This window comes from Neophocaena asiaeorientalis, unplaced genomic scaffold, assembly GCF_003031525.2.
Source record: "Neophocaena asiaeorientalis asiaeorientalis breed wild unplaced genomic scaffold, Neophocaena_asiaeorientalis_V1.1 scaffold218, whole genome shotgun sequence".
Lineage (NCBI taxonomy): Eukaryota > Metazoa > Chordata > Mammalia > Artiodactyla > Phocoenidae > Neophocaena > Neophocaena asiaeorientalis.
Window position 1 is genome coordinate 10,689,904 of NW_020172818.1, and position 25,741 is coordinate 10,715,644.

General features: G+C 43.1%; 1 protein-coding gene across 1 annotated transcript in view; it reads left to right on the top strand.

Annotated features, from left to right (window-relative positions):
• Positions 1-16,804, top strand: part of ZNF518B (zinc finger protein 518B) — a 17,204-nt gene extending 400 nt beyond the window's left edge. Inside the window, exon 2 of the mRNA XM_024741788.1 lies at positions 10,053-16,804. Coding sequence (XP_024597556.1) covers positions 10,228-13,473 — 3,246 coding nt within the window. The 5' untranslated portion in view covers positions 10,053-10,227 and the 3' untranslated portion in view covers positions 13,474-16,804. The remainder of the gene's footprint in view (positions 1-10,052) is intronic.
• Positions 16,805-25,741: the final 8,937 nt, after the last annotated feature.

The window sequence follows — 25,741 nt, forward strand, 5'->3', positions numbered from 1 at the left end:
CGGCGACCCCCGCTCGACCGCCTTTGTGCCGCGGCCGCGACCCTGTAGGCTGGCCCCGAATGCGCCGGGCCGCGACCCTGGGCGGCGGCGTCCGGGCTGCGGGACTGCCAGTGTGGAGCCGCCGAGCCCGGCCTCCTCCGCCCGCCCCCAGCGTTTTAAATGATGCATCTCCTGGGAGAGTTCCTACCGGTCGGCTCCGAGCAGGAAGTGTCGTCAGGAGGCCATTTTTAAAGCCTCCTGCGGGCCTCGGAGGTCAGCGTTGACGTGGTCCGGTTTTCAGTGGTTAGAAGAAACCCCTGCGACCCCTGGAAGGGGCCCGGACGACCCCTGGGGACGAGGCTGTGAACCCACTGTATTTGCGCCTTCCCTTCCTAGCAGCCTCGCTGTGAGACGTGGACGGCCTTGGATAACGTGTACCGTCGGTGTGTGTGCCAACAATAAACTTGAAAACCAGACTGGCATTGTCTTTCCTTGGGAGTTTTGGGGCATGTGCCCGGGGATGGGCTTGTCCATCTTTTGCTGGTGAGGGTGTAAAGGGAGGATAAAGATGAAGGTGTGACTCGGTTCTAAATGCTGATGTCACTCTTTGTGGGATCTCCCCCATCTCAGCTGCCCTTTTATCTTGTTGCCTTGGGGTCCTTGGGCAGTTTGAGGCCAGGACACCACGCAGGGTGCAAAAGAATGAAAATGCCTAAATCGGAAAGGGAAAGCCAAAAGAGAGAATGAAAGAAAACACTTAAATTCCTGTGTATATGTTGGTTATTCCGTGTATCCCGTGAAAATACGCTTGATTTTAAAAACTGGGATAATGAACAGTTGATCAACCTAACATGAAAAATTAGAAAGTGAAATACTGAGCACTGTGTCCTGATTAAAAACAAACGTCTACACAGCTCAACTGTTGTGTTGGATCCCTTAAACATTATCCCTTAAGCTTAGAATTGAAGTCACCAAGAGTGAGAAAACCGTGGTCTCCAGGAGCAGGCAGCACTTCCTATAAAAGAGCAGAGAGAATCGGAATGTATTTCTTTATCTCTGTCTGAGTCAGGTATGCAAAGTTCATTCCAACCCCTGAGTGTGTGCACAGCAGGAGATACTGGCCCAGCAATGGGCGATTTAAAAACCAATATCCCAATATAGTCTATTTAGGTAGAATACAAATGTTGGCTTTTTTAAGTTATATCGACGTTATCTTTAACCTAGGGTGCATTTTTTAAATTTGTTTTTCTTTCTTAATCTTGGATCTAACATAGCCTTGTAAAATAACACTTGTAGGTATCCAGTTTTGTTGTGCTGTTAAACATTCATTGTAAGGTGCGTTGTGAAAACAGACAAAGGAGGGCATTATTTTATTTATTGGGCCTCCTCCCTGATTTTTAAAAATCTAGTAATGGCAATTAAAAAACACACATCTGTCTACTGGTCTATTTGCTTTAAAGGAAGGGGATCTGGACCAGTTTAAGAGGAAAAAAAAGAACATTGTTATTGTCGCCAGGAAGGCTGATGTTTCTTTCATTCATTGACTCCATTCAGCCAGTGCTCATTGAGTGCCTTGTGTGACCAAGCCCTGTGCTGTTGACTGTGATAAACAGGGTCCTCACCGGTGATGTTTCTCAGTCTTGATTGTTCTCAAGCTGCCAGGCATAGACTGCATTTTCTTTGTTCACATATTTAGACTTGGCCAGCTACAATCTCCATGTTCCATCCTGGGAGTGAAAGTGGCTAGAGCCCCCCAGATGGAGACATTCTCATCATAGGGTGGGGAGTGGGGAGGCATCAGAATCACCTGCGAAGAATTTAAGGCACAGGCCCTGAGCCCACCCCAGGAAAAGGACAATCTGATTCATTCATTCACCTGAGTCCTGGGAAGCCTTTCTTCCCTTTTCTTTTAAGCTCCCTTGCTTGAGAAGCACTTTGGGGGCTCATTCCCCTTATTTTCTAGAAAAGTGCATGAAGAAACCAAGGCTACACGGGCCCAACACTTAAACCCAAGTGTCTGGCTTCTGTTGCAGGGCCCTTTGTGCACTGCCTTGCTGCCTCCCGGGGTTCTGAGCGTAGAAGCCTATGCCAGGGCCTGAGGTTGACACCGGCTGGGACTCGGTGCCTGAGAAGAGAAGGAAGAGCCCACGGGACTCTCCGTGCTTTTGACTCAATCAGCAGCTCAATGGCTCCGGGCAGGCAGTAAGAACAGTGCCCAACTATGACTGCAGTTCACAGCCCTCACACAGCAGGGTAGCAGAAAACACAGAATTTAGTCTAGATGCCAGCTGACCAACTCCATGACCTCAGAAAAGCCACAGTATCTCCAGATCTTACAAGAAGCAGGTAATTGGAGGTAATTGGTACTTTGAGGAGTAATGGATGTAATGTATGAATCTGCCTTCTCACACACCCCTTCCACCTGACTTGGGCCACGGTGCTCCAGGATTGGCAACACAGCCAGCCACTGAGAGCATCCCCATCAGGTCACTAGTGTATCATTTACCACTTTACTGAAACCACCCGTTCCCCTCTCTCCATCTCCTGATCACACTCCTTAGAGACAGCAGCCTGCGGTGGGTGTCGGGTAAACAGCCCTGGCTCATGCCCATTGTACTCACACCATGCCAGGCGCATTTCAGTTTCCAAGAATCTGCAGTGGTTACTGCCCTTACACACTCCACAGACAGCATCAGTGATGATGTTTCCAAGGTCAAATGGCTAATAAGCAAGGGTAGGAGCCAGAGTCTCCCTGCCTGCTCACACCATTACAGTTCAAGGCAGTGGCCTTGCCTCCCCTCCAGGCACCCAAGGGTGGATTGGATTGGTATATAAAAGATTGCACCGGAGTGCTGATAATGACCCCGGCCATTCCCCCATATGCTCCTCTCTACCTGTAATGTGCGGTGGTGATTCTCAACCTTGGCTGCACATTAGAACCACCTGGGAAGCTTTTAAAACTCCCAAAGCCTTCCACCCAACACAGTGGAGCCCAGGCATCATTATTTCTAAAGCTCCCCGGGTAAATTCTCTGTGCAGGAGGGTGACTAAACATCATAGGGACCTCTTTAAATAAGTCTAACATCCTGAACATATTATGGTAAGTTGATTACCTTAATTCAGCCAAGGTTAAGAATCACTGATTTAGAATTATCTCAATTCTTCTTTGTTTAATTATAGTTATTAAACTCTCGCTCCATTTCTTCTACAAAATTTTGATTTTAAGGCAAAAGTGGGGGGGAGTACAAAGACACATTTGTCCTTCATTTTTATCACCTTTAGAAACCTGAAGTTACTAGGTGTGTTTAATAACATAGAATTTTGTAATATTGTTTTTTGTAGTACTACCTTGTTTTTACCTTTTTTCAAAAATGCTAACAAGTGCATATTTGCCTCTTAAATTTTTTTCCATGTATAGAACTGTACGTTTTAAGACTTTGAAAACTCTAGCACTAGTCATATTCTTTCTTTAGAAATGTTGTCTCTTATTTAAACTATTAAAAAAAAAGCTATAATAACAACTTCCTTTGTTCTCTGGTGTAGCTCCAGTTCACATGCTCAGCAGTGTCATTCAGTCCCAAGGTAACTCCCTTTGTAGACTGGAGGGTGGGAGAGAAGATCCTCACCTCCAGCCAGAGCACTCAGCCAGAGAGACCTTTATCTCATTAGGCTCGTTTGTTAAACTAAGATTCTGCTTCTCTGGGATTACTGGACTCTTCTACATTGGAAGGAATCTTAAACAGAAATATGTTGACTTATTTGTTGTCAAAACATGTAGTTTGCCTGCAGAGCATAAGGCTACCTGCTAGCTGCATTATACCATTTCCTCACATCAGCCATGTAAATCAGGCATTATTCCCATTTTACAAGTGAGGAAACTCAGGCTCAAAGAGGTTGAGTCCAGAATGACACGGCTTCTAAGTCAAAAACCTAGGTTTCAAACCTTGCTCCTGAGACCCCAAGGTGATTGCTCTTTTCACTCTATTGCACTTTTCATCTGGAAGGCTGAGGAATCAGAACAGGGGCTCTTGTTCAGCCTTCTTGCCTCTTTGTGTGCTGCAAGCATTACACTTGGTTTCAGAAGGAAATCTAAGATCTCAAAGGTGTACATTTGTCAGCAACATTTGGAAGTATTTTTTCCCATCAAGATGGCCATCAGTTTTCAGTTCAGTCATTTCAAGTGCAAGATAGATTAGCAAAAAGAAAATACTTCATTGATGTTTTTCATTGTTTAGATCTATTTACCATTCATTTCAATTCTGATTCTTTGTAATTGTCTGGAAAAGTTCTTGCTGAGTGAGGCAACCGTTTCTTAAATACTAACTTAACTGGAGAAATGTTGGCAGTTTACACACCTAATGTTGCATTGTTTCACTGATCAGGTATCACTCGTTTACATGCTAATGGTCATTTAGGGGTAGAATGTTTTAAAATTTTGGTTACTGGGAAACGTTAGTTAGACTAGCCTTTGCTATCTGTGGCTAAATAGACAAAAGGAGCAGAGAGAATTTTGGAGTGCATGTGCCACCAGACTGAGTGCTTTGCATGCATGATCCTAGTTTGCTTCTCCTGATTACCCTCTAAGTTTGATGATATTAAAGCCTATTTCCTTTCCTGACGATAAGTAGAGAGAAATCACTTGCTTAAGGACCCAGCAAATAAGGGGCAGAATCAGAGTTTAAACCTGCCAACTCCATTTTCCCTCTGCTCCTCATGGGTGGAGCAGCTATACATTCCTGCCCTAGCCGTGGATATGGTAGAAGCCACAATGAAAAGATTTCTGGAAGAGCTTCCTAAATTTGCTTCAATGTCCAAAAGATACAGTCAGTCAACTAAAATTTGCTGAGTTTGCTGGGCATCTCTCATGAACAAAAGCTGTATGTGATGATCCACGTAGCATGCACATGATTTAATTGTCCAGCCACTTTTTTAAAACTTTTCTCATTAACATCTGGTGTGGGGACACATTCATTTGCTACAGGGATAATTCACAGTTCAACTGGGCTTGGAGAGGAAAAGGTCGTTCGGTAACTATCAATAGATTATATGTAAACCTAAGTTGTAATGAGCACTCTTGTAGTTAAAGCATCTTTTCCATGGTGATTATAATCACCTGTTGGCCCCTTTGCCACTAAGGCAAGGTGGATGGTTTGGCCCTAGAGGTAAATTATCTTTTAGGCTGTACAGCCAAGCAACTATAATTAAAATCATAAAATGAGAGTCACTGTGTATTCCAGAAAAAGCAATTCCCAGGCAGCAAAGAAGCCTGTATTTTAGCCCCTTGGACTATTTGTGTGATAGGCATTATTCTATTTTCTTCATAAAAAAGGGAGAAGAATATTCTTAATAGTTTTATGTGTAAGTAACTTATATAAGCACTTATAGTCACACTGTCCCATTTAATCCTCATGACAACCTTGTGAGGTAGGTGCTGTTATTGTCTGGTTTACAGGTGAGGATTCAGGCGGTTTGCTCCAGGTCAGACATCTAGAAGGCAATGGGACTGGGATCTGAAACCCTGTAATCTGACTCCGCGATCTGTAGCTTTAAACACTATTTTCCTGCTTATTGCTCTTCTGATTCTGTTGAGCACTTGATGTTTTCGGTATTTAGAAGTCAAATGCTTCCTTTTTAATAAAAACTTACACAACCTTCATGATTTTTATAGCCCTAAATGTCACTGGTTTCCAACAAACTGTTTTTCTCCATCTGTCCCCATGATAAATTTTTAAGAAACCAGGCCAGGTGAGCTCAGAGGCAGAAGGAAAACCCACCAGTAGTGGATGCTGCCCTTAGGCTTTTTCCCCAGAAAAGACAAGACTCAGTCTAGAGGAAGCACACTTGTCACACATTGTGCCCCTCCTCTCTGTGTGTGGAAGCCGCCTTTGTCTGATGCTGGAGATAATTCTGCGTTAAAAAGCTCATTTTTTGCTGTTTAAAAGCAGACAACTTAACATTAAGTAGCTATTTTATTATTGTGTCCAGAGTTAATAATATTAAGTATTTTCTGTGTATTCGAGAACCTTCCTAAATGAACTTTAAAAAATGTACGTCTCTAGTTCTAGGAGGTCAGATGCAGAGGTTTTGTAACAGGTGTTGTGAGTGTGGAAGGTAGGTGATCACCGACACTGGTGTTAATCCTGATTGATTAGTGCCCCCAGCGCCTGCCACACACACGGCCCTTTATCTACAGTGTTTCATGTAATCCTTGGTCATCAGTCCACTGGACAGTAATCTGCCAAGAGGACCCAGCTTCACAGGTGGTTGTACATGAATGTGAACCAGGGAGAGAAAGGTGTATGGAAGGAACAAGGTCTTGGGAGCCCATTTACTCAGGTGTGCTTAGTGTAGCCTCAGGAGTGTCCAAGTATAGATGCCAACATCAAAGCCATCTGAGTTCTTCTGTGCCACTGCGTCCATTTACCGCTGTCTTGGGGTGCTACATCTGAGATCTTTTTCGCCCACAACTAGCTCCACATGTGGCAGTGGCCAAAGAGACCTTTGTCTGCTTGTTTTGAAGAAGCCTGACATCTTTGTCACCTGGACGGAGGGAAGTACCAAGGTAGAAACATGCGTTATTTTGAGAATGGTTTAAAAGCCAAGAAGGCACTTTCAAACAGGTGACGTAATTGGGTCATGGCCTAGTGTCTTGCCTCCCCATTAAACTGCATTTGCTAATCACAGCCTCACGCTTCATATTGACACTTGCTTCTGTGGATTCCTAATTCAAAATAACTGCTGAGATGGTTTTGCAGAAGCACCACCAGGAGGCTTCTGCATTACTGAGGCACCAAGCGGGCTTGGTTAGTTCTCTAGAGAGAACTCTCCTCCAGCAGGATGCTCTCCTCTTCTTGCTAAGGTATGTGATTTTATCGTTCAGTCTGAGATTTCAAGTCTTCAGTTCCAGGAGGAACGACACCTCCAAGTTTTAAAAGGATTTGGAGAGAAAATGGCAAAACTGCCTTTTGTGATTTTTTTTAAAAGAGTTGGTAAGCAGGTTGTACCAGGCAAGTAAGTTACTTTCTTTTCTTTCCTCCCCCTCTTTTCTTTTTCCCTCCCTCCCTCTTTCCCTTCTTACCTCTTCTTCTCTTCCTTCTTTTCTCTTCTTCTTCTTCCTCTTCTCTTCTTCTCCCTCAGGATTATGAGGCTGGTAGATCAGATATGTACATATCGGCTGATACGCACCTCTTGTGAACAGAATTGAGACAGGAAGGGAGCAGGTTAATGACTGGTCTATCAGGGATTAAGTTGTTTGTAGCTCCAAGGTCAGGATATAAGGAAGTTACAAGAAGGTTGGTTTCAGTTTTATTTAAGGGTAAATTCTGGCCAGTAATAACTATGTGAAAATAAAATTAGCTGCCTGAAGAGAGAAGGAGTTTGGCTCATGGTAGTATTAGAGCATCAACTGCATGACCAACTGATGAAGATGTTTTAAAGGATTGAAATGTTGCTGGAAGTTTCAACCAGTGATTTCTGATGCTGGCTTTTCATCAGAATTATATGGAGTCCTTTTACAAACCATAAATGTCTCTTCTCCTTCCCTCTCCCACTAAGATTCATGAGCTTTGGGATGAAGCTCAAGAATGTCTATTTTAGCTCTGATTCTGCAGCTCCTCCAGATTCAGGAACCACTGGACCAGATCCCCTTAAAGCTTCTTTTCAGCCTCTGCATTCCTTGGGCCAGTGGTTTTCTTAGGCTCTGGCTGCAGCCATTGCTGCTTCTATTTTAGCAGGACGGAGATGCCAACTTGAACATGTTGACAGTAGCAGCATTTGTAGATGATAAAAAGTCTGCAACTTCAGGGCTAAGCATTCATCTGTGTGAGCACAGATGAGTGAGCAGATACAAATGGGTGGCTGGCTTGAGGTCACTTCATTAGTGCAGAAGTTCTGGGTATCACTTCTGTCTCCTTTCACTAAAGCCAGTTTACAAATCCAGGAAGTGAAGTGCGTCAGCTTCTCCCAGTGACTCATTTGAAAGCTCTGCCTGCTGTATATGTACCAGGAGTACAGAGGAAAATGACTGTCCTTGTCTTTGCCCATGCCTGTCAGTTTGCAGTTTGAGGCATCCACGTGTCCTGTCCTGTGCACAGTCCCCCTGCATAGGTGTGTGTTTGAACATTGAGGGGATAGGTTTGCACCTTGCAACCCCACAGGCCTCTGCCCGCTTGGTGTGTATTACATACACACTTGGGGTGGGGCAAGTCTGATTGTGTCCCTAGGTGCTTGTGATTGCATGCTGGGAGTTGTTTTTGAAAGGAGGCAACTGTCTTTTGCAAAAGCAAAATAGGAAAAGATACTACTGCAAAAGAAAATAAAGATTGTCATCAATGTGGTACGTTCTTACGGTGCTTTCCAAAAATGTTTTTAAAGGCAGGTTGTATGCTAGATCTGGATACGCAATAATTGTTTCTCTCCACCCCACAGCAAGACCTTCTGCTCCCCCAGGTCGGCCTTTCAGACTTACTTTGTACAGCTCTTGGCCTGTTAGCAGGGTGCCAGAAGGAAGCTGCTAATTCCCATTCGTATCGCTGCCCATCGTTGAACAAGCACTTACTGAGGCCTCTGTGCGCCTCTTGACATTCAGGGAAGTGTTTTAAAATTTTAAAAGTGTTGTCTTGTATTCTTTAGCGTTTTAGTCGTCATGGCAGGACTGTGGAAGAGGTTGGATAAGTATCCGTAATTCTTATTGCCAGATGAAAAAACTGAGGCTCAACAGGTTGAAAGTGGTTTTTTTAAGGTCATAAAAGAAAGGCTTTTAGCAGGTCCCAAACTGGGACTGTTTAGTTCTGTGTATTCTGAAAAAAGAATGCATAGTTACAAATAATTACCTATTTTTATGTAAAAATCACTGCATTACGCATATTGTGGTATTGGCTCTAGAAAACAGGAGCTGCATTCCAGGCCGCCTTCCTCCCTCCCCTGTGTCCTTGCTGCCATGGTTTCACCCTCTGAGACTCCGGTCCCTGTAGCAGCCGGAGGCAGTGGCTGGAATATAGATCAGATCATGTCATGTTCTGCTGCTCCAGGCTCTCCCCGGGTCTCCTCCTCACGTGGGGAGAAGCCACATCCTTACGATGCTGCACCATAGATCTTCCCCTGACCAGTACCCTCCGCCCTTTCTTGCTCATTGCCCCCCAGCCTCAGCCTCCTTGCAGTCACTCAAGTGCTCCAGGCCCACTTCCCACAGAGCTCCCCCCTCCCTCAGCTTGAAACGCCCTCCTCCCAGGCTGCCCCGAGGTCTCTGCTCCAACATCAGCTTCTCTTGAGGCCTTTCCTGACTCTCCACGCCCCAGCCCTACAACTTCATCACATAGTTACGCCCTGTCCCCCTTGCCTGGCTTTATGGTTCGTTTTCCCCAGTCACTTGCCACCATCTGCCAAATAAATATACAGTTTGTCTCCCCTCTCTGTACCATTGTGAGGGGAGGGACGGACTTGCTTCTGGTCACTGCCCTGTAGCGCCTAGAACAGTGCCTGACACCTGATAGATGCTCAGTAAGATGTTGAAGGAATAAGTATTTGTCTACCTAGTATTGTCAGGATAGTATTGTCTTCTTACCACTTGTGAAAGCAAATGGGGCACATGAGAGAGAGAGTTGGGATCCACCCCATAACATAGAAACAAATGGACACCTGAGCCAGAGCCCTGGCTCTACCACTGGTTAACTTGTGTGTTTAGAAACTAAAATGCCAGCCTCCTAAGGTTTTAGTGAGACTGTTATGAAATTATACCTGTGAAGTTGCTAGAATGCTCTCAGTGACCCTTAAAAATAACTCACTCAGCAAAGGCTATTCTGAATGACTGCCATGATTACCCCAGTGTATCTGTGTTTATGGTTGGCCTAAAGTAATGACTTTTAGAGGGGCGGAGTTTGAAAATGTTTTCAGTTTAGGCTGGTTATTTGCCAGTTCTGTTGTACTGTGTATCACTGTGTTCCAAGATAGTAGGTCAAGATTTAGCATAAAATCCCCAAGATCACTGAAATATTAGGGTAAATTTGGAAATACGTTAGCTAAACCTTAAGTTCATGTATTAATGATGCTTTGTGATATCTTTTTTTCCCCGTTAGTGTTGCCTGGAATATCAGAGAATTGGAAACAGTCATATTTTGGGATCATGACCTACTCTGGTGGTTTGTGAAAAAAGATAATACGTTCCTGGGAAGCCAGCTACAAAGTATACTGAAGGATGCTTCCTAAGAGTTTTATCATGTCTTTCTGGATTTCAATGGCCTCTTTTTAGAAATGCAAATGAAGAAGATGAAGGATAGTGGACAGCAGTTATGGACTACACAAGTGGATGACAGACACAGTTCCTCGACCATGTCGCCCAAACAGCCTAACGCTAATCGAGCGACTCGCCCAGATAGACAAGAAGCTCAGACTCTTTTGTATCAAGTCTCTGAGGCAGAGGCTGCCACAATGACCGTTGCCACATGTGTAAAGTGTAAAAGTGTGTACAAGATTCCGCTTCAGGATCTGAAAAAGGATACTGGCCAAAGCCAAAAGGAGGACAAATATGTTTGCTTCCAATGCAGCCTAGGTGTGGCCCCTCCCCATTTCCATTTTGTGAATAATTGCAGTGCTACTCACATAGGAAATAAACCAGAAACCATCTCAAGTTCTGTCAGTAACAAATTTAGGGTAAGGAACTTTAAGCCAGGCAAATACTACTGTGATAAATGTCGATTTTCCACGAAGGACCCTCTGCAGTACAAAAAGCACACACTTCAACATGAAGAGATTAAATTCATTTGTTCTCACTGCAGCTACATTTCCTACACTAAAGGGGAGTTTCAGAGGCACTTGGTGAAACACACAGGCATTTTCCCTTATCAGTGTGAGTACTGTGACTATGGTGCTATTAGAAATGACTACATTGTCAAACACAGGAAGAGAGTCCACGAGAAGGCTGGTGGAAAACGGCTGCCCAAAACCATTGCCAAGCTGGAGCCAAAAAGAATCAGTGCCTCCAAGCAAAACCCAGAGCTTTTAAAAGCTTCCAGTCCAAGGACTGCGTTTCAAAATAACTTGTCAGATCAGCTTTCAGCGTTCTCCCTCCATTCAAATAAAGACAGAATGCACAACATAATGTTATTACCTGAATCAAAGGAGTACCAAAAAGATGTCGTGTGCATTCCAAACAAAGTGACGCTGTCAGAGCCCAATGAAGTCAACCTGTTGGAGAACAAAAGTGTGGAGGTGGAAGTGTTATCCCCTGCAAAGGAGCCTGTTCAGCCGGGAATGCCATTAACGGTTGTGGCACCAGCGGAACTAATCATCCCTGCAAACTGTTTAGCCCAGTTGATAGATGTGAAGGTTGTCAATGGAACACAGCAGCTTGTGCTGAAACTGTTTCCTCTGGAAGAAAGTAATTGCCTTGCCGCTGGTGGGGGTGATGGAGGTAATTCTGAACATGTGACTAAAGAGAAAGATTCAGGCAAACAGGAAAAAATGGCTTCTGCAGAACAAACAAAGTCACTGATGATCGAAGGGAATGTTGGAAAACTTGCAGGCATCAATAACCTTCAATCGTCAGTTCAGAAACAACTTAAAAACGTGAAGTGGGTAAGGTCTTATGACTTTTTCACCTCAAATTCTAGCGTGTGCAGTGGTGGAGGATCCTTTCTCAACCCTGATAGAGTTGAGAGTTTGCAGAAAAAAGGTTATACATATCCACAAAGAACTGCCCTTCCTTCCATTGCCTTAAAAGGTCATTCTCCATCATCTCTAATAAAAAATGGTATTTTAAGTGGTCTTGGAACTACGTCAAACTCTTTTCCATATAAAGCTGCCTTTTCTTTTACTGAAGATAGAAGAAATTTGCACAGTGACTCACAGCAGTTATTTCCTCTTGCTGCATCGCCTGCAACCATTTCCTTCTCTGGAGAAAAGGACTCACTGCCCCTAAGTAAAAAGGACGTGGAATCTAGAAATGAGATGAGTTTTCCTGTAAAAATGGCTCCCCCTAATAGGAAGCTGAAAGATAACCAGACACAGGAACACAAGGCAGTTTCAAATACTGGCCAGATTTCCTCTCAACATAAAAGTGAGTATGTACACATAAACGTAACGGGAGAAGATGGAATCAGACCTCAACAGTCTGGGGATAAACCTTTGGATTTAAAGAATTCTGTAAAGGCTAATGACTCCTTCGAAGGCCCAGTCATCTCATCAGTGTTTTCTCTGAGCTCTGGATCCGAAAACGTCCCTGAGGGCGTTAAGTGGAATAGTTCAACGTCCAAAATAAAGTCAATTGAACTGTTGCGCAGAAAGATAGCCCAGTTAATTGAATCCTGTGGCAAGCCTTCATCTTTGGCTGCAAGTAATGTACATCGTCGTTCTGTAGGGAAGGCATCTAAGGTCACTTCCAAAGCTGCCTCTGAAGGTATTCAGGAAATTAACGTGTCATTTACCAGCACTGGCTATTCTGCGGGTACTCTCCCGAAACCTCAGGCTGAAGTTGGTATTAATGGACAGCTTACTCATCAGCAGATATATCCGCATCTTGTAGAAGGCAGCAGTGGGAAAAGCGAGAGCGGAGTAGCCAGGAAGCCACATTTGGCTCCTCCAGTATTGATCCCGAAGGGGGCTGTGCTGAGGGTTCTTAATTCCTCTGAGAATTCCCACGTTATAGAGGCTACATGTGAAGCACCTGTCAGCATCCCCTGCAGTGAGACACAGTTAATAAAACCCATTCCGTTCTGCCCAGTGAAACAGACAGACTTGGACTTACAGTCTTCGACAAGTGAAAGTGGGCCAGTAGACATGTCCCAGAATCATGATCTATCTCTTTGGGCTAAATCAAGAAAAGAGAGTGCAAATTGTAGCACCATGCTTAAAAAAACTGGACTCCTGCATGGACAGCAAGGAAGCGGTGAAATAAGTAAGCAAGGGAAACTGTTTTCCAGAAGTCTTCCTGTAAGTAAAAATAAAACCAAACAAGTCAGCTCATCCAAGAAGAAAAGCAAAATTCAGGCTGATCCCAGCCGCTGTTTCAAGGATCCTTCCATTTTTCAGGTTGCAAGACAACTTCGACTGATAGCAGCTAAACCAGACCAGTTGATAAAATGCCCCCGTCGGAACCAGCCTGTCATCGTGTTAAACCATCCTGATGTCGACTCACCAGAAGTATCCAACGTGATGAAGGTAATAAACAAGTACAAAGGCAACGTCCTCAAAGTGGTCCTATCAGAGAGGACTAGGTGTCAGTTAGGCATCAGGCGGCATCATGTCCGGCTGACCTACCAGAACGCGGAGGAAGCCAATCAGATAAAAAGGCAAATGATGTTGAAAATGAAACTTAAAAAAGTTCATAAAAACAACTACCAGGTGGTGGACTCCTTGCCCGATGACTCATCACAGTGTATATTTAAGTGCTGGTTTTGTGGACGGCTCTACGAAGACCAGGAAGAGTGGATGAGTCATGGCCAACGGCATTTAATAGAAGCAACTAGAGATTGGGATGTTCTTTCTTCCAAGGGCAAATAAGTGAAAAATTGCTCTTGGAAGAAAATTGTTTTTCTTACTTTTAATTGATTCTGGTTTGGTTTGTTTAGTTTTGTGTCCCTCCCTGAGTCTGTAGGATAATACAGACTGCAGGGATGGGAGGTTGGTTCAGTCTTCAGGTCTTCCTGGGAATGTGGAGAGCCTGGCGTCTGAGCCTGGTGACTGGACATCAGAAGGTGTCTGTGGCCCCCGAGGAAGTGCACACAAATTCACGTGTGTGCATTTGTCTGGGGCGAAGGGAAACTTTGAACAGATTTTCAGTGGGATCTGAGACTTCCCTTTGGTCAGCAACCTTTTTCTGCATAGACAAAAATCATTTTAATCCATTGGGAGGGGCAAGTTTAGAATGTTTTACACATGCTCTTTATATAACAAAATGCTACTGAAGAATTAAACCCAGGTCTTGGTGTACACATCCACTTTTTTTTTTTTTTTTGCATTAACTCATCTCCTGAATATTTGGTACATAATGGAAAGTATATTTTCTACTTTGTTAGTTATCTTAAGTTTGGTTATAGAAAAGTGTCCCTTTTAAATCCCTCACCCACTCTGCAGTGTTGCTAAGTGTTCTCTGTAGCACAGAGAGTTGGGCTTTTGTTGACCCTTTTAAAGAATAATTCCAAAGGTTGGCCTGAATTTACTACAACAGCAGGTGTTGTTAGGGGAAGAAAGGAACATTTTCAGGCTTTTGCTTTCTTTTTAAATACCTTGATTTATGACAGCTGGGGAGGGAATGTCCCTTTTGGGGGGAAAAAAAAAGGAGAAGAAAGGGTCACAGAGGGAGAATATCTAAAATTATCTCCTGTTTGCCCTTACCACTCTCACAAAAGTCAAGTAAGTCATCAATTTAAAATGTGAATGAACAGGCATCTTTCAACAGAGATAAAGTTTGGGGAGACAAATCAAGATAGATAGGATTGTGACGAAAGTTGCAGCTTTAATGAGACTCTCAGTTTTCATTTGGGAACTCATCGCAGACCACGGGTGGAACTTGGACACTGTTTTCTTTCTTCCTTCATCACCAGTGGATCACAGACACTGTTCCTCACCCCTGCCAGGTCTTATCCTGCTCTCCCTTGGTGGGTTTTCTGAACAGGCCCTCCTGTGAAATGAGATAGCTTCCCTGCTCACCTGTCCCTTTCCCTTGCTTGAGGCCCCTTAAGGTTTTCCCGGATGAAAATACTAAAAACAGGCAAGAATCAACAAAATGAACACCTCCCACCACCTCTGTTAAACTTATAGGAACACTGTCCCTGGTTTTCATCAGTGCTACCAACCTGCTTCTAATTTATCTCAGCCACAGTCAGGCTTTCCCTGTTGCTCACCTTCCATTGGGAAGCAGCTCCGAGAACACTCCAGCTACCCCTCCACCAGCAGGAGTCAGGACTGGTACTGGTCTCCACAGCACCTTCATGTGCACTAGAAAAAAGCCCACCCTCTGCACCATTGCGGCTGCTTGGGCAGATGGATGGCTTGAAAAAAGCAGCTCAGGCTGGATTCTAGGCCTCCCTTGCCCACCCAGCGGGGAACCGACCATAACGCAGAGCACACACAGCACAGCTACAAGGCAGCCCCAACTCACGTGTTTTCCTCCCTTTTAAAGACTCCTTCCTTAGGGAATTGAGGGCAGCGAATGAAACTGGGGGCTGTTACTAAATCTGAGAAAGGCGTGAGTGAGATTTCTGTTGTGTTGGGTAGTCAGTTAAGAGACTTCCTGATTTTTCTTTCCACGTGGGAAAGTCTTAGATTATCCTCTGATACATCAGATTGTAATTCTTTGTAGTTGGTTCTCATTACAGATATTCAACATGGCTTGTGTATAGTTTAATACATGATCATTAAGTTGATTAATTGGTTAGTTTTTATTGAAATTTAAAACTTGGGTTTTTTTATATGTGTATATATATATATATGTGTACACATATTTTTTACCATATGAAAACTTGCAGTAGCTAATTTTCTGATTTCCTATTTTATAATGAAGTTATGTGGGCTGGAAAAATATAAAACATTTTATATTCTAGAAATAATTTATTTTGGAAGTACATTTTTATAATGGTCTGATCTCATTTTTAGAAAATGAAAGCACAGTAAGTGATGGGTCTGATTTATATGAACAAATGGGAGTAGAAACCCCGGTGGATCATTGCAGTACAGTATTTAGTCCCGGTGCATTTCTAGATGGTGCTTTCTGGGAAATGGATTGTGTGTACCGCTTCAGTACATAAAGGAGAGCATTCTTAAGTTTTATCCATGCATAGATCTGTTATTCACTCCCCACCCCAGCCCCCATCATGAAAGAAGGCTCTTAAGGTGTTGAGAGGCGAAGAAAAGGCTGTGCTTTATTATTTTTCTCCTTCTATACCTCACTGCTTAGTAGCATCTTTCCTGAAAGGCTAGACCATGATCTTTCAGGAAAGATAACCATGAATCAGGTCAGAGTGTTAAGTGTCAACATGAAACATTTACGCTTTGCAGCATCAACTGTTTTTCAAGTATTACCTAAAACTCAGCTTACGTACTTGTACAGAGGAAAATTTTGTGAGTAGAATATGTAGCTAGGCTTTTTGAGATTTCCAGAACTACAGTACTTTGTAAGGAATTCAGAGGGCTCCTGGAAGTCATAAAAAAAAAAAAAATGAGAAAGCAAAAAATGGCTGTCTTCCCTATATAAAGAACTTTAGAAAATAGCTTGTTAACATGTAGCTTAATGTCATGAAACGAACAAAATTGGAGAAGGTAGGGGCAGAACTGCGTTGAGTATTTGTCTACTCTTTCTTACCTTGATTTTGAAGCGTCTCTACTCAGTAAATGTTACTCATAGTACTTACTACTAAAATCATTTCTAACTTATTTTTTAAAATAGGTTTTCTTTGGGGGATAAGAAATGAGACAACATTGTTATATTTATGATATGACAGTGAATTTTTTTTAAAAAAGTATACTCAAAATAGATTCTGTTTTACTCAAGTTTTTATCCCCAATCCAAAACACTTTGTGAGCCCCACTCATGGGCCAAGTGCTCTTGGTTAAGCTAAACTGAACACAATGTATTAACCCTCAAAAGTTCCATCCCTCTTTCTTAAGCCACCCCAGAAAATGAAGACGTGATGCCACTCAGCCTTTGGAATAATTTTTGAATCTGTTAACGTCAGTATGAGCAGAAAACAAAACATTGCATAACATGTTTTAAGCATTATTAAAAAGTCCTGCATTAACAGTTTGTGTGTCTGCTGCTCTGATTTTGAAACACGTATGTATATAGATAGAGAAGTTGGCATAAATTTTGTTAAATAAAGCAACTATAAAATTTTCTCTGTTCTTTCATTTCAAATGTTAAGCAAGTTGGCTATTAATTACACAGCCTGTCTTGTGTGATATATTTCTGAACCACATAAAGGCATCATTCTACATAATACAGGTGCTTTGAATTCCATAAAGGTATATTTTGAATTTGATGCACTGCTGGTTAACTAAGCGTACTCTGAAATGAGGCCAGGTAACTTTGTTTTGCTTTGGCTTACATTCACAAGAGATGAGATGCTGGTTTGGGCAGCAGTGGCAATTTTCATGCCATGGTCAGTGTCATCAGAGAATGTGTGTGGGTCCTGCCCTCCATGTGTAGCCTCTCAACTAAGTGGGGCTTGGGTGGAAGAGTTTCTAAGTAATCAGTGAGCCTGCTGGGCCATTTGAGTGTAATTGCATGGCCAATGCCATCTATCCAAATACCATTGATTGTTTAAATCTGATTCTACACATACTTCAGAAGAAAGAATATGAGGATATTTGGAGAGGGGCATTCAGTCCCTCATCTCATTCCCAGCACCCAAGGAGTCCAAAAAAGAAGAGCCTTAGACTTCAGTTGAATATTGGCAAACCCTAAGGAAAAGATAAAGAAGAGATGATAGGAATTGCTGAAATTCACCAATTTGGCTTATTTAGTATCTGAGTTGAGATGAGTCATCCTCTAATCCTATAGATCTAGTCTAACAATTTGTCACCTTTGGCTAGTTATTTAGGGGAGTAGCAATCAGAGAAGGCAGCAGAAGCCTGAAGGGGGATTTGTATCGGCCTGGACTTCAGGGCTGGCTATAGTGTGACTAGAATAGGGGAGGGGCAGAAACTGACTTCAAGGCCAAAGAGTTGGGAAATAGCAGTCACTGATCCACCTTTTATCGTTAAGAAAACTTAAGCTCGGAAAGGTTAACAACACCTGATTCACCAGGTTTACATGAAGATGAGTAAACGGATAGGACCGTGTTTTGGCAGGAAGCGCTGATACCCTTTGTATCAGCTTGATACAAAGGGTATCTGTAAAGCTCTTTGCTTTACAATATATAGAGCCTTTTCTTGCCACAGGTGAGGCTCAGCATGCATTGCTTTCCTGAGGTTCCAACGTGTATCAGGCATATTCATTGGGATGAGACACCGTATTTGGAGTTAGTCTTAGAGCAGTGCTGTCCAAGAGAAATAATATCCATATATGTAATCTTGACTTCCTACTAGCCATATTTAAAAGAGTAAAAAGAGCAGATGAGATCAAATGTTTTATTTGACCCAATACATCTAAAATACTATTTAAGCATTTTTCAATCTCAACATAAAATCTATTGATATTTTCTCTAAAAACAGAGTGTGTATATAATATATATATATATATTCTATATACACACTTTTTTAGAGTCTTCAGAAATCCGGTATATATTTTAAACTTAAAGCATGTTTCAATTCTGATGCTAAATTTTCAGTTAAAATGAGATGTAGTCCTACCAAAACACTTAAGTTGTGTTCAGTGGAAAGAATTTACACTGCCTCAGTTTTTCTAATTAAATTAGAAATTCAGGGAATTCCCTGGCGGTCCAGTGGTTAGGATTCTGTGCTTCTACTGCAGGGGGGAATGGGTTCAATCCCAGGTCGGGGAACTAAGATCCCACAAGCTGCGTGGTGAGGCCCCCCAAAAAATTTTTTTAATAAATTAAAAATTCAGTCACCCTAGCCACATTTCCAAGTGTTCATTACCCATATGTGCCTAGTGTTTATTGAATAGGACAGGACAAGGGAAAACATACTGTATTGTAAATATTAGCCTACTTGTCTGGTTTTCTTGATCAGAAGGATCGGGTTTCATTTATGTGTCTCTAAAACTAGGGCAGGACTTCCCTGGTGGCGCAGTGGTTAAGAATCCGCCTGCCAATGCAGGGGACACAGGTTCCATCCCTGGCCTGGGAAGATCCCACATGCCACAGAGCAACCAAGCCCGTGTGCCACAACTACTGAGCCCACATGCCACAACTACTGAAGCCCGCACGCCTAGAGCCTGTGCTCAGCAACAAGAGAAGCCACCGCAATGAGAAGCCCGCACACTGCAACTACAGAAAGCCCGTGCACAGGAACAAAGACCAAATGCAGCAATCAGTCAATCAATCTATAAAATAAATAAATAAAACTAGGGTAGGCTAGGCTAGGTTTCACTCACTTTTAGGGAATGCCAGTTCTGTGCCAGGTTCTGTATTAACGCCCAGCAAGCAGTTTGATTTCTAGATCTATCTATACTTTAAAGAAATGGTTGCACATGTGACTTTTTGAGGTTATTATTTACTTTGCAACCTTAGTTGGTCAACCAAACAAACGTTTATTTCTCATTCACACTGTATCCACGGTCTGTCAGGGACCCAGTCTGCTGGAGGGGCCTCTCTTGTAGCTGCACCATCTGAACCACTTGGGCTTCTCCATCACCATGACAAGGAAAAAACAGGAGAGGGTCTTGCATGGGTGGAAAACAGGGCACAACACTTCCCCTCATAACCCACTGCCCAGAAGTGGTCACACAACCTTCCAAAGGGGCTATGCAGCCCCACTGTGCACAGAAGAAAACAACAGCCTATCAACCACTGATGATTTCTGACCCGCTGGATTGTAGGGTGAGTGCTGGAGGCGTGTGAAGGGCAGCTGCTTATGCGGAAGGCATCCTGCCAATCTGATGGTTGTGAAATGGTAACAGTCTGCTAAGAGTTGGTGAAGGTATGGAGAAACAGGAACCTCAACGTACTATTGGGCAATATCTAAACTTGAAAAAGCAGTGTATTGCTTTTGTTTGCATTTCCCTGATCCCTAGTGAGATAGTATACTTTTGCAAATGTTTATTGGACATTTTCATTTTCCATGTATGAACTGCTGGTATTCCTTACCGTTGAACTATTTATTTTAAACTTTTAAAAGAAAATATAGACACTCCTAAAAATCCATAAAGAAAAAAAAAATGGTTTCCTTTAGGTTTGGTGCTTCTCGTGCTTTATTTTAGAAATCCTTCCTTACCTTGAAGTCAAAAAGATAGTCTATCCTACCTTGAGATCAAAAAGATAATAAATTTAATATTAAAAATAAACTTCCATACAATAGTGGACATAATAATAAAACACAAGCTGTCGGGCTTCCCTGGTGGCGCAGTGGTTGAGAGTCTGCCTGCCGATGCAGGGGACGCGGGTTCGTGTCCCGGTCCGGGAAGATCCCACAATTCAAAAGGATCTAGGTCCAATTTTTTTTAATATGAAACAATACCTGAATCCTATTAGATTCATATACTCGGAAAAGTCAGTTCCAGGTGAATTACTAACTCAGTCGTCCTAACACCCATTATTGGGAGTCTATGCTTGTCTCCCTGCGGGTAACACTCCCTCCATATATGCAGGTTCCATATCTGTGTGTTTCTATGGCGGGGTCTGTGTGCTGCTGCATTACACTGTCTCTTGTGATCTTCAAAGTTAATTCTAATGAGACGGTTTACCGTTGACAGGGGTATATACAAAATGAGAAGACTCTTCCTAGAAGATATTCTAAGGCTATTCTTGGCTCTTTGCTATTTCATGTGCATTTCAAAATCAGCCCACCAATCCCTGTCGAGATTTTGATTGGAAAAGCATGGATCTTACAGATGCATTTGAGGAAGACTGGCATCAGTGGTAACATGTGACTACCATTTAGTCTGATAATTGGTTTGAAAATGTAATAGAAATAAAGTTGTGCCGGACAATAACGTTTTATCATTTATTCTCTTTCTTTTGGAGAAAAGTTCTCAGTCACAGTACCAATAAGAACTATAGTTCGCATAATCAGCCATGAAGGAGGAAGAAAGAAAGAGAGTTCTAAGAGGTTAGCAAAAGTGCCAAGTGCAAATTCAATATTTTAAAAATCAGTTGGGTTCCTATACATCAGCCATGGAAGTAGCTCTAATAGGAACGCTCCTCTCACCTCTTCTATTCAATAGTCTAAGAAAAGTCCTAACCAACGTAATAAGAAACTAAAAATTAAGATTGAGATCCTAGTATTTTCTACGTAAACAATAGATTGAAGCTTAAAAGACAGACGTGGGAAGTGACAAAAGTTCTTTAGAGTTTCAACATTCCATTTAAAACATAATTTTTGCCTTAGGTTTTTGGAAGGTATATTTTATCAGCTTAAGGCAATTCCCTTCTAACCATAGGGTTTTTTTCCAAAACTAAATTTATATAACATGTTTGAGCTAATTTTTTCTTTAAAATCCTAATGTCGTGTATTATGACATTTTTCTCATGTTAAATCTTCCTCGTATCCCTGGGATTCTATTTACATGTATATACTGCTGAGTTTACATATTTAATATTAGAAGGATTATATGAGTGATATTGGTCTGTAATTTCCTCTACAATTACTGTCCTTATACCATTTTTACTATTAAAGAATGGGTTGTGTCACTTTCCCTATTTCTCCATTTGACGCAAATTGTCTCAGAGGAGAGAGATCAGTTGGTCCTTGAAGTGTTAAACCATCTCACCAGTAAAAACATCTTGGACAGGCATCTTTAGCAGAGAAGGAAAACGTGGATGGGAGAGGAGAAGTTTGGAAAGTCTCAATACTGACTTGATGTCTGTAATGATTATATAGGTTTTCCATTTCTTATTAAGTTGACTGTGCTACTCCTTTCTGCTTAATTCCATATTCCTAGAAAAACGTAAACAGTAGTCATGTCCTTTTGATGTTTAAATGCAAGTAGAATGATGCATCTTATATTATTACATGGGACACACAAATCCATGTGCCATTGTGTACAAAAAGTGCATTCCCCATTTACGGAATGATTTAACAGAGGTGGTAAAGTCAATCACTTGAGAAGGTGTGCATTAAATTGTTCTAAAAAGACTTCATTCAGTTCATGAATGGAGCCCATAAAACCTCAATAAACAAGGTTTTATTCATCCTGGCCATGCTTGAGGACATGTCTTTATATGGGTTAAGAACAGAGCTAGAAAGGAAATGGTGCTTTTCAGGGAATGAACCTTCACCAAGTTGTAGGGGACAGTCACTGTGCTGCTCTGGTTAAAATGTTCATGTCTTCAGATGTTTCTCATGGCAGTGGTCATTCATTTTTCACAGTCCCAGCGCCTGATATTATCCAGGCTCAACCCACTGGCAGTACTGTGGCTTGCCTAATCTAGACTGTATTTGGAATATGCTCACCTTTAGGGGACCTAGGGTCCCAGACAAGAAGCCTATTATACAAAAGAGTTGGCTGATAGCAATACCAAGCCTACACTAGTTGGGATAATGGGATAACAAACTCAAATTTGTAGTGGTTTAAATTCAGCAAAGATATATGTACCCTCATGTGAAGTCCACTGCAGGGTGGGCAGCATTCCTGCTCACCTTACCTTGGGGACCATATGTTTCAGATGGCAGAGTACAAAACAGAGGAGAGAGGAGTAGAGGAGAGAGGGCTGGCTCTCAATTGCCTCAGCTAGGAGGTGACACATGCCATGTCCCCAGAGGTCCACTGGGTGCAATTAGTTCAACAGCTTCACGTAACTGCAAGGGAGATTAGGAAATATCGGGGAGCGCCTGGAATATTTGGTAAGCAACAATTTACCACGATAACTGTGTGACTTTGAGCAAGTAACTCAACCTCTCTGTGCATCAATGCATATAGCGTTAGCCCCAATTTTACAGCCTAAACTAACATTTTATATCTTGCAGGATTATTATGAGAATTCAAGCACCCAGCGTGGTGTCTCAGATACAAGTGTTTAATTCAGTAAGTGTTTATGTACTTATCTGTTAAACATCTTTTCTGGGGAAGACTCACGTGATCCTGATATCACAGTGACTATCAGAGCAAGATTCTTGCCCTCACATTGCCTAAAACTTACTACTCAAACTCTGGTCCTTGGACCAGTAGCATCCACATCACTTGATACCTTGTAAGGGCTATGGAATCTCTGGTACCATCCCTGACCTCCTGAATCAGAGTCTGCAAGTCCCTGGGTGACTTATGCATATGACAGTCTGAAAAGCACTAGTCTAGAACACTGCCCCTTCATTTCTCCTTTCACCCAGCTCATTCTTTGTTTCCTTTTTCAAGAACACCTGCTCTGATTCTCTCATCAATCACACCCCCATCCGAGGTTAGGGATTAGGCGTTGCCATGGCATTGCTACTGCTCTTAGAATATGAAAGAGGGAAAAGTGCTCACAGGTCCAGCGTGGGAGAGACTTCCTCTACATTATCAGAGAAGGCAGCATATGCAGGGTTATAATTAATGGTAATATGAACCAGGAGTGGCGGGGAGGGAGGAGCCAGCAGGGAGGAAGACAGCGGGGAGTTAAAGGAGAGGGTCCTTAGGCTGGACAAGCTGGGCCCTGAGTCACAGAGAGAAATTCAGGTTGCAGAGAGGTGACCCACGATGCTGTTGTGGTCCAGTTGGTTAAGAGCTTGCTCAGAACTCCTCTCCTGAAAGCTGACTCACTGTGCCATCAACTTATGGCTGGTTTACAGGCTAGCTGTGACTGAGGGCAAGACTTCTCAGGACCTGGTGAATGGTAAGCTTGTGATTTGAACTCTATAGTTTGGTATACTGTTCATACAAATCAAAAAGGATCTCACTAAAATACAGAATCTTACACAGCAAGTCTACACGAGCCAATGCTGCTGTTCCAGGGACCACACTCTGAAAGCCTAAAGTTCTCTTTTATAAAAACAGAACAAGCAACAGCTGTTGGTTCAAGCAGTTTAGAGCCTTGCTGCTCAAACATTCTTATTTATTCTATGAAATGATACAGAAAGCAATTGTATGCCTAACGTTGCAATTTACCACTTTTTAAGCACAATAGATCCAACCATAAATTCCTCGATTTCGTCTCAAACATTAAAGGATGAATAGTGAATCTGATTGTGGAGCAGCCATCTCCCTGAGATCTCAGCAATGCAGACAGGCTGATCCTAAGAAATCTGTGCCTCCTGCCTCCCAGTCCCCCACCCCCACCCCCGCCCTAAGGATTTTGGTCCTGGAGGCTCCTACTAAGGTAATTTGAATCACGGACCTGTCTCGCCTAGGGGTTTTGAATAATACTTTATGATGAACTCCTAGAACCAGCATTGTGTGGCTGGGCTGCTCTTGGAGATCCCCAAGCTCATCTCATGGTTTTAAAAATCCCTAGAGAGTTGGACTTGCCTGGTGGTGCAGCGGTTAAGAATCCGCCTGCCAATGCAGGGGACACGGGTTCGAGCCCTGGCCCCGGCAGATCCCACACGCCACGGAGCAACTGAGCCCGTGCGCCACAGCTACTGAGCCTGCGCTCTAAAGCCCGTGAGCCACAACTACTGAGCCCGCGTGCCACAACTACTGAAGTCCGCGTGCCCCAACTACTGAAGCCCGCGTTCCTAGAGCCTGTGCTCCACAACAAGAGAAGCCACCACAATGAGAAGCCCACGCACCATAACGAAGAGTAACCCCCGCTCGCCGCAACTAGAGAAAGCCCGGGCGCAACAAAGACCCAACGCAGCCAAAAATAAATAATAAATTTATTTTTTTTTTTAAATCCCTAGGGAGTCCGGCAGGTGCTTCAGGGCCAAAGAGAAGGCACTAGAGTCACCATCCCCTACCCACACTCCAGCCAGGACCTGCCCTCCTTGTCGCTGTTGTTGTTCTTAATTTGTCTCTGAACTTTTTTGAGGAACAGAAGGAATTCGACCCTTTGAAAAACAAATTTCGCTTTTACCCTTTGTTTTAGAAATCATAAACCTGGCAAGTCCCTTCATTTTTTCCCGTCTCAATATCATACAAATTGCTGTCTTTGAAGGGGATGCATATTATATTTAGAAGGAAAAGGGAATGATTCTTTCCACTCTTTATTCCTTCTGGTAGACATTTCACTAAGAAATCCATGAAAGGAAATTATGATTTTTTTTTTTTTTTTTGGCTGCACCATGAGGCCTCTGGGATGCTAGTTTCCCAACCAGGGATTGAACCCGAGCTGTCAGCAGTGAAAGCGCGGAGTCCTAACCACTGGACCGCCAGGGAACTCCCCGGAAATTATGATTTAGAACTCAGAGGTTTCTCAAATTAAATGAAAGAAGACATTGTTGGCAGTTATATTTGCTGGTAATTCACACCAGCGTTCCCTAAAACTGGAAGTTATCTGTATGTTCAAATACAATTAAAATTGAGATTTGAAGGAAAGCTAAAAATACTAAAAAGCTTAGCCATAGTAAATATTTAAATGGGACATTTATTTTAAGAGCAAGATACTTTTTTTTTTTTTCGGTACGTGGGTCTCTCACTGTTGTGGCGTCTCTCGTTGCGGAGCACAGGCCCCGGACGGATCTCCCCGGACCGGGGCACGAACCCGTGTCCCCTGCATCGGCAGGCGGACTCTCAACCACTGCGCCACCAAAGAAGCCCTAAGATACATTTTTCACCTGTAAAATGTCGGCGGTGAACTAGATCATCATAATAATGCTATTTATCATTACCATTCTTATTATCATCATTGGGTAGAGCTGGAAAGGACCTTGCCACTTTCTGTACGTCAAAACCCGTTTCTCGGGCTTCCCTGGTGGCGCAGTGGTTGCGAGTCCGCCTGCCGATGCAGGGGACACGGGTTCGTGCCCCGGTCCGGGAAGATCCCACATGCCGCGGAGCGGCTGGGCCCGTGAGCCATGGCCGCTGAGCCTGCGCGTCCGGAGCCTGTGCTCTGCAACGGGAGAGGACACAACAGTGAGAGGCCCGCGTACCGCAAAAAAAAAAAAAAAACCGTTTCTCGATGAGCTTTCTGCTGTGTCGCCCCCGGATTAGGCAGACACCTGCCATTCGCTGGCACAGCTGGGTAACTGATGGCGGCTTTGCCTGAGAGCACACAGGACACGCCCCTCAGTAGGCAGGCGGGTACCAGTGAAAGAGGACCCAGAGGTGCTGATCCCCCTCCCTCCGCTTTATTCCTTC